This window comes from Panulirus ornatus, chromosome 45 (assembly GCF_036320965.1).
Source record: "Panulirus ornatus isolate Po-2019 chromosome 45, ASM3632096v1, whole genome shotgun sequence".
Classification (NCBI taxonomy): Eukaryota; Metazoa; Arthropoda; class Malacostraca; order Decapoda; family Palinuridae; genus Panulirus; species Panulirus ornatus.
The window spans coordinates 8,740,669-8,754,465 of NC_092268.1; the positions used below are offsets into that span (position 1 = coordinate 8,740,669).

The window sequence follows — 13,797 nt, forward strand, 5'->3', positions numbered from 1 at the left end:
CTAACATAGCATAGCATAGCTATACTAGCTCTACCGTACCGTACGTTACCTAGCGTAAACAAATTTGCATAGCATAGCCATAGTGTAAACAAATAGCATAGCCTTGCCTAGTGTAAACAAATAGCATTGTTTTACCTAGTGTAAACAAATAGCATAGCCTTACCTTACCTAGCGTAAGCAAATAGCTTAGCCTTGCCTTACCTAGCGTAAACAAATAGCATAGCCTTGCCTTACCTAGCGTAAACAAATAGCATAGCCTTACCTTACCTAGCGTAATCATATAGCATAGCCTTGCCTTACCTAGTGTAAACAAATAGCATAGCCTTGCCTTACCTAGCGTAAACAAATAGCATAGCATGTACTAACCTAGCATGGCATAGCTTTACCTTACCTAGCGTAAACAAATTGCATAGCATGTACTAACCTAGCATGGCATAGCTTTACCTTACCTAGCGTAAACAAATTGCATAGCATGTCCTAACCTAGCATGGCATAGCTTTACCTTACCTAGCGTAAACAAATTGCATAGCATGTACTAACCTAGCATGGCATAGCTTTACCTTACCTAGCGTAAACAAATTGCATAGCATAGCCATACCTTACCTAGCATGGCATAGCTTTACCTTACCTAGCATAAACAAACAGCATAGCATGTCCTAACCTAGCATGGCATAGCCTTACCATATTTTACTTGCTTTACTTACGTAGCATAAGCAAATAGCATAGCATATACTAGCATAGCATAGCCTTACCTTACCTTGCGTAGATAGCATAGCATAACCCTACCTAAGCATAGCACATCTTAACATAGCTTTGCCTTACCTGACCTGACCTGACCTAGCATAAACAAATGCCCTTGACACTTCCTAGACCATTGTCTCCCCAGCTGAATTAATAATTATCTCCCCAGTGGCTTTAGTACCGTAGCTGTGTTTAATCTCCCCAGTTAGATATCCCCGTAGCTGTGTTTAATCTCCCCAGCTGGGTTAGATACCCCCGTAGCTGTGTTTAATCTCCCCAGCTGGGTTAGATATCCCCATAGCTGTGTTTAATCTCCCCAGCTGGGTTAGATACCCCCGTAGCTGTGTTTAATCTCCCCAGCTGGGTTAGATATCCCCGTAGCTGTGTTTAATCTCCCCAGCTGGGTTAGATATCCCCATAGCTGTGTTTAATCTCCCCAGCTGGGTTAGATACCCCCGTAGCTGTGTTTAATCTCCCCAGCTGGGTTAGATATCCCCGTAGCTGTGTTTAATCTCCCCAGTTAGGTTAGATATCCCCGTAGCTGTGTTTAATCTCCCCGGCTGGGTTAGATATCCCCCTAGCAGTGTTTAATCTCCCCATCTGGGTTAGATATCCCCCTAGCAGTGTTTAATCTCCCCATCTGGGTTAGATATCCCCCTTGCTGTGTTTAATCTCCCCATCTGGGTTAGATATCCCCATAGCTGTGTTTAATCTCCCCAGCTGGGTTAGATATCCCCTAGCTGTCTTTAATCTCCCCAGCTGGGTTAGATATCCCCGTAGCTGTGTTTAATCTCCCCAGCTGGGTTACATATACCCGTATCTGAGTTAAATATGTAGCTGTGTTTAGTCTCCCCAGCTGGCTTATGTATTCCTCTAGCTGTGTTTAGTCTCCCCAGCTGGCTTAAGTATTCCTCTAGCTGTGTTTAGTCTCCCCAGCTGGCTTAGATATTCTCCTAGCTGTGTTTAGTCTCCCCAGCTGGGTTTAGTCTCTTCCAGGTGGGGTTAAGCCTCCTAGTTGGGTTTATTTCCCAATTAGATTTAATCTCCCTACCAAGTTGGGTTTTGTCTTCCAAGTTGGTGGATATGGTCTCCCCACTTGGGGTTAGTTTAAGTTGGATTTCTTCTCCCACACTGGACATAGTCTCCCCCCCTTAGTTTTAGTTCCCATAGTTAGGTTTAGATCACCCATCCTCTGATGATTTCAATTTCCCTTCATGGGGTAACATCACTAGCCAAACTAGTTTATTAACGTGCCCTATTCGTTTGTAATGCCTTCAATTTATATTATTGAATAAGTGTCTTGATAAAGTATAAGTGAAGATATATAAAACTTACCCGAAGTAATATAGTGTAGATATGAAGGCTTTGGGTTAGAATATAAGGCAGTTTGAGTGTCAGACTTGAACTGTTCACCATATGGTACGAGTTTCTTGGTCCCCTCTTTATGCTCTTTGATATTGAAGTATCTTGGGACGTGGATTTAGACATGCATGCAAACTCACATTAGACATACCTACACGGGCTTTTCCGTAAGAATGAAGATGGGTGTGGTACAAAAGTTTATGTCCAGAAGATACCAGCTTGAGGATAAGGTGAATGAACTAGAGTATATCACTAGGGACCTTAAATTGTCCCTAGTGGAGGAACTGAAAAATGCTGTGTTGCAGCATGACTGAAAAATGGCACAAATTAGAGAATAGTTTTGACTTGGAGACTCATGAATGTAAGATCTCCCAGGGTAGGCAAAGGAATGATTTGGATAGCTGTCCATCCAGTATCTAAAGAACAGTAAAGGGGAGGAAGGATAGGAGGTAGGAGATGATTCTAAGACTGAAGAGAATAATAGAAGCAGAGGAGAGGAGCAGAAGTCTGGGGATTCGTGATATGCAAATTGAATTATTGAATAAAGCCTTAGAGGAGGAAATGTACGTAGTTAGACAGGACACTCGGGGAAGGGTGTGGAACAATGGCTGGAAGATTTTAGAGAGGGCAGAAAGTGTGCAGGATAGTTGTTCATTGATGAAAAATGAAATTTGAGATAAGATAAAAGATAAGGAGGAGGATAGAGCACATGTACGGAAGATAACAGAAAGCTAGGTCACAGCCTCATATGAGGGACATTGCGCAGTGTGAAGTTACCATGTGTAAGTCCACCATGATCTCAGGGTTGGAAGAGGACTGCATTGCGAACAAAGAAAAAAGGGAAGCCAAAGATGCAGGAATGTGAAAAAGTAACTTGGTATGATGGACTTATTAAAGGAAGTCCAGAAATAAAAGAAGTTAGGAGAACTGGTAGACTTAAGCAAGAGATTAATTGATGGCCACTGGGTATCATCTTTGATGTGAAGATGTGTTGCTAAGAGATGCTGAGAAGGCCAATAAACTTTCCAGAAAGGAGGAGTTTTAAGAAGTGTTTGTCAGGATTGATAAACTGCAAGAAGAGAGAGAAAGTAAGAGAGAACAGACAAGAGGCAAAAAATAAGGGGAACACCCCTACCTGTAGCTCAGGAAGGCTATGAGCACTGGTAATTAATAGCATGTGCCTCAGGCCGAAGAGTTTATACACAAATGCAGATAGACGTGTTAACTAGAAAGGAGCTGGTTTTCAAAAACTTAACAAGGGGGAACAATCAAACATTGTTTGGAAGTAGTTACAAAATGAACTGTGGAGCTAGAATCTAGTCTAATCTGCCTTAGAGTGGTATAGTGATAGTATGAAAGGGCTGATAGGATGAAAGATGGGGAGATTTGGCCCTCTCACTAAGGAGGGGCTCATTGGATGAAAGAGGACCGATGTTAAATTCCAAGAAATAACAACGGGTGGCTCATTTAGACTGTATAACACATAATTGGTATCTTTACTGCAGGAAGGAAGTGTACATTGGTGCTTTTTGTTTTACAACCCTCCAGTGAATTTCAGTGACCCAGAAAATGTGTTTTCCCGGCACCATTGAGAGAATAATCAGGATGACGAGGGAAGTTTGAAACTAAGGTGGACAGAAATTGTGTATGGATTCTGTCTTGTCGGTATGAGAAAACTTTAATAACAGCCAAAATATACTTGAATAATGGTGTATGCCTTTCAGATGTCCTAATTTGCATTGAAACGAGCAGGTAAAACAATGGTTCATACAAGATAAAGATTCATAGCCAATGAAAGAAAAAACAGCATTTTGCCATATTGTTCACCAGACATTTATTTCAAGCACCAAGATCATCTTAAATACAAATATAATAAAGGTGAAAAAACTTTCTCATACTCAGTGAACCATTACCATATGGGAATGAAAAACATCCTTGAAATGAGTGATATAATCGTCAGCTTATCCAAGGGGGGGGGGAAAAAGTGGTGATAAGACATCCTGCTGATATGCTTTCTTTCTCCCAAGATAAGCTGGCAAGTGTATCACTTGTTCCATCATATACGATAAACTTTCATCAGAAAACATTAATTATTCACTTTACTGTAATTATTATTATTATTATTTTTTACTATATAACCCAGGACCCTTTTTGTGGGGATCCTACATCTTTCAGGCCGTGTTTCAAATTACTAGCAGGGAAATGATGCGCTCCCTTGGACTGTGAAATTCTTTGATGAGATTGTACTCCTTTTTGTTCATTGATGATGGTACCACGTTGCCAGAAGTGACTTCTCTCTCTTGGTGTAACGTCATGGAGATGGAGTCTGGCAATACCTATGCATGAAAATGGGAATATTTTCATAGTAAGAAGGGACATGCATACAAATATCGCTCTTCTGTCAACAGATGAAAACTTTTCTCTCCTAGCAGTATCACTTTTCATTTAAGTTCAGTCTAAGAGACTTATTCTTCAAGAGACAGACTTTGCCTTAAGTTCTTAGAGTTATTTATCATGGCCTGCAATAGTGCTTACTGGCAAAACATGGAACATTAAGAGGAGTATTGCCAACCACAGACAAGTAAGATGGATAGGGTACAGTAGGGTTCAGTATGTGATGATAGCGAAGTGGGCAGGGTAAAAAATGAGGAATTTAGAGTAAAGGAGGTAATGTTATGCTGAAAGGGGTAAAGTACAAAAAGATGTGTATGTATCGTAAACTTGTAAAGAGAAAGATGTAAGAGAGTGCATGAATGAGATGATTACAAATGGGTATCATATATAGTGGAGAAAGAAAAGAGGCAAGGTGAAAGGACGGAATTGCTGATTACAAAAATGGAAGAGGTATGTGTGTGGAGTTGTATGGGCATATGTACCAAAACTAAGATTTGGAGTAGGGTTTTCAAAAGCTTCAGCATTTCATGGTTGAAAAGAAATGAGTGTTATGCATTAGTTTATAAATTGTTGATTTTCTCTAAAATACTTTTTTTCTTTTCAGATAACTCTCTCTCTTAGATTGAAGTGTTCTGTGGTAACAATGAAGCTGTACAGGAAACAGAAAAAGAAATACTCTATAACTATTAGTATTGGCTTACTTTACTTTTATGTAAGTGAATGATTTCAAATCAGTGTTTTTGAATTGTAGTGAAGACAGTAAAAGGTGTAATGACTGACTGTGCACCTGGTAACTACCTAAGTATGGTTGACAATAGTGATGTAGGCCTCAGCTATTACAGAGGTAAATGCAGCATGACTCCACACTCACTGGAAGAAAAGATGGGTGAGATACGTAAACCAAAGGATACGGTCAGTATGGAAAACAGACTTGGGATTGAACATCCACCGGAATCATCAAAACCTCCTTGCAGCTTGCTGCAATACTCGTGGGAACAAAAGATGGGTGGGATCCTGGGATCCAAGGGCACGACTGGCATGGAAACTAAGCTCATTGTTGAATCCCTGCCAGACCCACCAAAACCTCATAGTTTGTTGAATGGACAGGTGTCAACTCTGACATGCCCCCCTGTTGTGCCGCACCAGGAAGCATGTGGCTTGCCAGACCAGAAGAGTCTTGCAAAGCACATAACTCACTTCAAAAGAGCTAAGTTATGTTATCCAGTTCTGAAACTACATAGGTTGCAGGCAAAAGATTTTAGAAGATTCAGAGATTTAGCTAGAGTTGGGATTAATAAAGAAAGTGCGCGTAGATTACGTAAACAATTGCAAAAGTTCACAAGAAATGAGAGAAGGAGAAATAGGAGGAAAGTGGACAAGTCCCTTTTAAATTGGTCAAAATTTAGTGCAAAAAAAGTAGACTTGTGCTCTGAAGATTTTGTGAAAAGTGAAGATGGGGAGAAGTCAGTGTTTCGAAGTTCTCTGAAGCCCAGAAAAAAGCTTCCAAGACCCACAGCTAATGGCTCCATCACAGGTAGGTTTCTGATACATTTTTTCAGCACTCAAATGATATATTTTCCATATATAGATTATGCATTGGCCATTTATAGCTTGCAACATAATGGAAGAACTGCATACATTGTTTACCATTGATTACAACCCTATTAAAGACATAAGTTGCGTTTTAGCAAAGAATGTAATGTGTAAAAAGTAACATTCAATGAATGACAGTAGATTTTATCCAGCAAATCTCATTCTTAACAATATAGTCACAAGAGCTCAATTCTGTATATACTCAATGAAGCTTCATCCCTTAAGTGATTTTCAGTAAATTAGAATCTGGTTGTAAAAATATGCTCTAAGTAGATGTTAATGTATTCATTTTGTATCGGAATCTTTAACCTGTTACCCTTTACTATGGTAAACTGAGAAAATGCAGTAATTCATGCTAAGTTTGGAAGTCACTCTTTGTTTGACCATCCTCATTTTGATAGAACAGGTTGGCCCAAGCAAAATCGTAATGTACATGTTATGTATCTGCCTAATACATGCACCCACTTCCATGCTCTGACCTTCCAACTTAGGCCTGTAACATGTATGTTTAAAGGTCATCGGTTTACCTAAGGTTTTATTAATGCCAGGCCTTTTTGTACATGTGTTTTATGATATTACAGCATCATGTAGTATACTGAATATTATAAAAAATGAATTGTACCTATATGGCCTCTGTTTTTTGGGAGTGCAATCAAAAACACAACCATATATTTCCTTCATTTATTTATGGTCCTCCCCCAGACTCCTTCACTCTGATCTTACACATTATAATTTTGTAAATTACTTACTGTTACCTTTGTATTCAACATGGATTGCATTTTGTTACTACATGCAGGTAAGTGGGTATATTATTAAGATACAGTCATGATGTTTGTGATTATGCCCGTAGAATAGTGATTGCTTAGAAGACTTTTTACAACATATCATTGAAGACATCTGTTTGTTTCTTATCTCATTCCTAAAGAATTATCTTGTAGACAAGCACCCTGCCTTCCATCCTGAGCCTTTCTACAATAATGATTATTTCCTCATATTTATTAAAAGGGCATGATGACCCCATCCCACACCTCGATCTGCACTTGATAAATGTTCACAATATCCAGGACAATATGTCTTCAGTGATCTGCTGTACAAATACACCTTCAGACGTTTCATCTTTCCCTTTCCACCTTCTTAGTTATACCGGATTAACCACCAGCTTGCTGTATGTACATACTGCATGACATTTCAAAATATCGTTTCGTCAGAATGAAATTCTCTTTCATGCTCTTCTCTGTCATCCTGTCACCTTTTGAGAATCAAACTTTCTCGCACTCTGTTGCTTTTGTTGTATGTGATTTTTAAGCAAATGCTTTCCCTTGTTCATGCCCACATGATACATTCTCAAGCTTTTTTTTTTTTTTTTCATCATCCCAGGCGTGGAAGGAGAACACATGACTGATTACATACTAGTCATGTTTAATACACACAAAAAACATACTGTGTCCTGAGGACAGCTTGAAAATCTTTTGAAAAGCAGTGCTGTGATTGACCATCATGCTAGAACTGCCTTGTTCAGCAAGCTGTATGAGAATGTTTCTAAAATCCCTTGTAACTGGGTGCTGAGTAGCTAGTCATTTACTGTAAAAGCATTCTGTAGGTGAGAATTGATATGAGCATTCCTGGTAAGGCTAAACTTACTCAGTAATGAATTTATCAGCATTTTTTTACAGTTTTAAAATTTCATGTCTTACATGTTAGTATTCTTGCTAAATGATTGATAACAGTAAGCTGTGGGACTCATGGTTTATCGGTCATATATTTCTGGTAGCTAAGAACATGTCATAATTTGTCATGCAGTTCTTTGACATCATGAAAAAGGTTTGGGGGTAACAAGATACCCAAAACTTTTAGGGCTGGATACTGGGGTATGGGTTATGGGTAGGCTCAGAATATGATGGGAGCAAAGCACTCAAGATGCCATTGCATGGAGGAATCTTGTGGGGCAAGACAGCCTGACAAAATACGCTGCTACTTGTCAGTGGATGAGAAGACGAGAACATGGATAAGAAGCACTTTTATCGTATATATTTCTTGATCATCCACAAATTTTCACTTGTCCAAAGGGAGTCATACATTATCGTTTATTGATTTCTTTGAAGTGGATATTACATATTCCTTGGATGTATTGTCTGGAATCATCATTATCTTGCTTTATGTATCATATCTGGACTATGGTAGTCCTCATGTAATGCCAAAGGCATTGGCCAATCAAGCTGTGAGGGGCCATGGCTCACAGGTCTGTGTAACCTACACGTCCTCACTAGTGTTGTAGACTGCAAATACTTAGATAGGGCCTTCATCAGTATTTTTGCTTTCTTAGCCTCAGAGGAACAGATGCATCTACCATCATGTCGTCAACAAACAAAACACGGCAGCAGTTGCCTCCCAAAAAGATTGTAGGCTGGACATTGCGGACCTTCAAAACTCACATAAATAAAATACCTCTATATGATGATATTACCTTTAAAGAAGGGAGAAATTATTGAGTTACTTTATCAGTTTGTTTGACTTTTTAAGGAAGGCTCACTAATGTATTTGTCAGGAATGCAATTAGAAACCTATATAAGTTGTGTATGGCATTTCAGAGATCATGGGAGTCATTGGCAACATAGATATGTACCCTTGGAATGCACTATGCTAAGATTCAACCTGAAGTTTGGCAGAGCAAGACCTTAGACTAATCAGAGGTCATTAGGAAATTATTCTACTAATATGACAGAATTCAGATAAACTTACAGTGTTATATGAGGTACACTGTTTTGTAAGTCTTTTTGCAACAGTTTTATCCATACTACAAAGTTTTATGATTAAAGTAGAGGTATTTTGTTTTTTCATTGCTAGACTTCAAGAGAACACCATAAGAACAACGTTGCCAAACTTTAAGTTGTTTTTAAGGATCATTTTTGCAACTGATGATTTTCCAGGGTGTTTCACCAATCTTCACTTGACCTTATCCAATAGTTTAAGATGAAGAGACTGCAATCTTCCTGCCAATTTCACTGTCAGCTGCCAGAGATCCCTCATCTCCATGTTGCAGTTGGCCACCATACTGCATTAAGCCCATGCGAGCCTTGTGTACATTTTGAATAGCATATGATATTTGCACAAAGACTGGCTGTTTGACACCCTTTCAGCTTGTTATAGCCCCAGGGTGTTTATTGTTTGTATTTTATCTATCTCTATTTATATAGCCCATGGGATTTCAGCTAATTCGATAGAAAAAAGTTAGTCTTTAGCTATGCATGCAGCCATTGATTCATCATTATTATTATTGTAATTTTCCCAGGTTATTATTATTATTGTTATTACGGCTGCTGCTGTTGATATTATATTATCATTATCATTGTCTGCAAGTGTCATACTTAATTCCCGATTTGATCTTAATTCTTTTGCTTCTTGGTTCCCTTGGTCCAGTTGTGAGTTCTCACCTTTCCTTGAGGTCTTTGTTGATGTAGTCATGTTTGTTTTCCTTCATCAGAAAGTTAATGCTACTTTTTGGGTACAAAAATATTTTCTCTTTAGGGGATACATGCAAACATGACCTTTTGTAGTGGATGAAAAGACGGAGGTAGAAAGTGGGCAAAGTCTTTCACGGCATTTTTTTTATGTGTCAAAGGAACTTAGCCGCTGGGAGGGGCAGAAATCGTGGAGAGTGTACTCTCTGGAGATGTGTCATTACACTCATAAATCGTTCACTGTGCATGAGAGATATGGAAGACATTAAAACGTTACCCCTTCAATCACAAGGTACAGTAAGAACAAGAGAAAATGCCTTTATCCTCCAGAGCCAAAGACTATTCAACACATTGCCTTTAGCCATCAGAAACACATAGGAGGCTTAGTGGAAATATTTGAGATGGTCCTCCATAAGTATTTACCATGTGTAGTTACCAGACCAGCCAGGCTATGCTGGTTATGTAGGCCAGTGGACTAAAGCTTTCAGCAGCTTGGTCAGCCAACTCAGTGACCCAAATAAGTAGCGTGCACTCAGGCAGAGCTTTGAGAGGTAGGAAAGGGGTAGAAGACCTCCAAAGACAATGCCAGGGATCCCTTTATAAATTTTGTACTAAATTCCTTTACACACATGCACATTTCTTTCAGTACTATGAAATGAAATACTAGTACAGATGCTCCATAGAATGTCTTTTTTATATCGACACAAGTTGAAAAATGATAAATAAGAAAATACAACATATGGCACTTGTTGATGGGTTTATATTGCAATTTTTCATCTTCCCAAAATACCATTCCCTAGAAAGTGTGGCCTGGGATTGCAGTTTCCATCAGACTACCCTCGCCATGCACTTAACATTAGGCCAATAAATGCTATAAATGCTATTTTCCTTGGTCTTGCCTTTCCTCTCGTATTGTCTGTTTCATTCAGACTATTTGGGAAGCATTATATCTTTTCATACATTCATTTGGCAAACCTGTGTTCTTTGGTAGGCCAGGAGCTTCAGTTCCATCTGACTCATGGATAATCTGCCTTTGGTCGATAGTGAAATCTTATCAGTCGTGTGAGGTTGCATATCATAACTGATTAATTTTACATTTTGGTACATTACACAACAAAGCTTGAGTGAATGCAGCCTTTCTTCGTCTGTGTCCAGTGCTACCTCACTGACATGGGAAAGGGTGGGCGAATATGAAAAAGAAATACAATGTTTTCTTCATTAGGGTTCAGTCCTTACATGTATGATATTTGTAATCAGAGAATGCCTTTTCCAAAATAAAAGATCACACTGCTGTTAAAAGCTGGAAATCATTATGTCCGGTTGATATGTCTTTCACATAATGCTGCAATATTATTTTTCTTGTACCTTTGGAGATTACAGATTGATGCCTTTTTCTTTTTTATTGCTGATAATGAACAAAAATTGTTCTTTATGCCAGTAGTGTCTTTCATAGTGGCCAAAATAATAACTATAAGACAGAGAGAGGACAGCAGCATCATGCGAGCATAGAAAAGGAAGGCTGCAGGGAGATGTTGCTTGGAGAATTAACGAGATGCAAGGCCTTTGATTCCACTCGTGGGGAATAGAAAATGATGGCTGCAGAGAGATTTTGCGAGATTTAATGAGATGGAAGGCTTCCACTCATGATAGAAAATGCAGAGATTACTCTGGAAAATTAATGAGGCAGAAGGCTTTTGATTCCACTCAGCGGAGGATGTGGATAAAGAACCACCCCAGATATGTGAGCGATACTCCATACTAAGGGGGGAGGGACCCAGCGGTACTCCATACTAAGGGGGAAAAACCCCTGTAGATATGGAATATCCGCTCAAAACAAAAATAATTGCAGTGTGTTTACAACAACCCCAGCTTTTGAGAAGCAGACTTTGTGATGTTAATTATGTGTGGTTTCCAGAATAGAGTGTAGAATATGGCTGTGTCCTATGTGGTTATGCTGTTACAGGTTAAATTGTGGTGTTTTGAAACTGAACAAAGGGAAATGAGGGACAATTTTAGTTATAGGAAGAAACTGTGTCATAGCAACTCTGAAGTTGACCAGGTCTGAATTGAAAGAGGAGATATGTTTAGTGTGAGGAAAAAGGACAAGTATGAGATTGAGAGGGAGGGAAAAGGAGTTGAAGTTTGTAAATTGGAATCGTCAACTTAATAGTAAGTAGGGTTCAAAGCTGACAAGAGAAGACTATTTATGGAGAGAAGAGAGTAGGTGATAGGACAGAACCCTGCAGAACACCGTTGTTGATCGGGTAGGAGAGAGAAGCCACTCCATCGAGGACTACTGCAATGGGATTACAAGAGATAAAGCTTTGCATTAGGAAACAGAATAAGGCAGAAAAGCCAAAGAAAGGAAATTTAGAAAGCATAGACTTCTGCCACACCCTGTTAAGTGCTTTGGAGATGTGGAGGACCATGGCAAGAGTTTCATTCAAACCCCAGAGAGAGAAGGACCAGAGGTGAGACACGCAGGAGAGAAGATCACAAGTGGATCTCGCCCTTCGAAAGCCATATTAGCAAAGCAGTGCCCGTCCCAGGGAAAGTCAGTAAAGAAGCCACGCAGGGGCAGCAGCTGAGCTCTCCTAAAATGCAGAGATGGAATTTATACGAGGAGATTCAGAAAATAGGCGGGGTCAGTCAGAAATGTGTAATGGAGATAAGATTGTGGTTGGAGGACCCTAAGTGGTCAGAAAGAATGCATGAATAGCGGGAGGGTTCACAGGTGAAAAATGAGGTCGTGCGTTGGGAGAATTTTATGCGAGACTTCTAAAATTCTGTTCTGCTCACGCCTTGCCTTCATTCTACTCTCTGATTGTGTTCTTCACACTGCCCTCCCACCCCATCGGCTCTGCTTCAGTCTGCTTAGTCTCTGTGACGATTGAGAGCTGGCTAATTGGCGCCACTGTAGCCCCCCGTCTGGCAGACAGCTGGCGAATCCATTATCATCCTCAACTTCATGGCTGACGACCTCAGCCCCCTGGCTGACGTCCTCAACCCCCCCTGGCTGACGTCCTCAACCCCCCTGGCTGACGTCCTCAACCCCCTAGCTGACGTCCTCAACCCTCTAGCTGACGACCTCAACCCCCCTAGCTGATGAAGTCTTCAACCCCTTGGCTGACGACCTCAACCCTCTAGCTGACGACCTCAACCCCCCTGGCTGACGTCCTCAACCCCTCTTGGCTGACGTCCTCAACCCCCTGGCTGACGACCTCAACCCCCTTGGCTGATGAAGTCCTCAACCCCCTGGCTGACGACCTCAACCCCCCCCCTGGCTGACGTCCTCAACCCCCATGGCTGACGTCCTCAACCCCCCCCTGGCTGACGACCTCAACCCCCTAGCTGACGTCCTCAACCCCCCTGGCTGACGTCCTCTGGCCTCTACTGGAACTCATCGTAAAACATTTTCCTGTGATGTTACCAGAGTGTTAAACCTGACCTCTCGAACTGCAGCATATTATCATCCACTTTCTCTCTCTCTCTCTCTCTCTCTCTCTCTCTCTCTCTCTCTCTCTCTCTCTCTCTCTCTCTCTCTTATTCACTCTCTCTCTCTCTCTCTCTCTCTCTCTCTCTCTCTCTCTCTCTCTCTCTCTCTCTCTCTCTCTCTCTCTCTCTCTCTTTATTCTCTCTCTCTCTCTCTCTCTCTCTCACCTAACTCCTCCCCCTCGTATGTGTGTCTGGGTATGTATGTGTGTGTGTGTGTGTGTGTGTGTGTGTGTGTGAAAATCGACTGAAAAACAACAACAACAAAGACTTCAGGAATTCAGGCCAGCTGTTCGGCTTCAGACTTCATGGCTTCGTTAAGACGAGGCCCCGTGAATGACTGAAGTACATGAGACCTGAAGTTCAGAGGTATTACATAATGCTGTATTGGATTACAGGAGACCTGAAGTTCAGAGGTATTACATAATGCTGTATTGGATTACAGGAGGCCTGAAGTTCAGAGCTATTACATAATGCTGTATTGGATTCGCTCTGTGGATGTATACATATATACATGGGGTACATATACATGGGTACATATACATGGGGTACATATACATAGGGTACATATACATAGGGTACATATACATAGGGTGCATATACATGGGGTACATACACATGGGGTACATATACATAGGGTACATATACATGGGGTACATCTACATGGGGTACATATACATGGTGTACATATACATGGGGTACATATACATAGGGTACATATACCTGGGGTACATATACATAGGGTACATATACATGG

At 40.5% G+C, this 13,797-nt stretch overlaps 1 protein-coding gene across 1 annotated transcript in view; it reads left to right on the top strand.

Annotated features, from left to right (window-relative positions):
• LOC139762930 (uncharacterized) overlaps nucleotides 1-13,797 on the top strand; it is a 75,721-nt gene that overhangs the window by 2,476 nt on the left and 59,448 nt on the right. Inside the window, exon 2 of the mRNA XM_071688202.1 lies at nucleotides 5,102-6,031. Coding sequence (XP_071544303.1) covers nucleotides 5,269-6,031 — 763 coding nt within the window. The 5' untranslated portion in view covers nucleotides 5,102-5,268. The remainder of the gene's footprint in view (nucleotides 1-5,101; nucleotides 6,032-13,797) is intronic.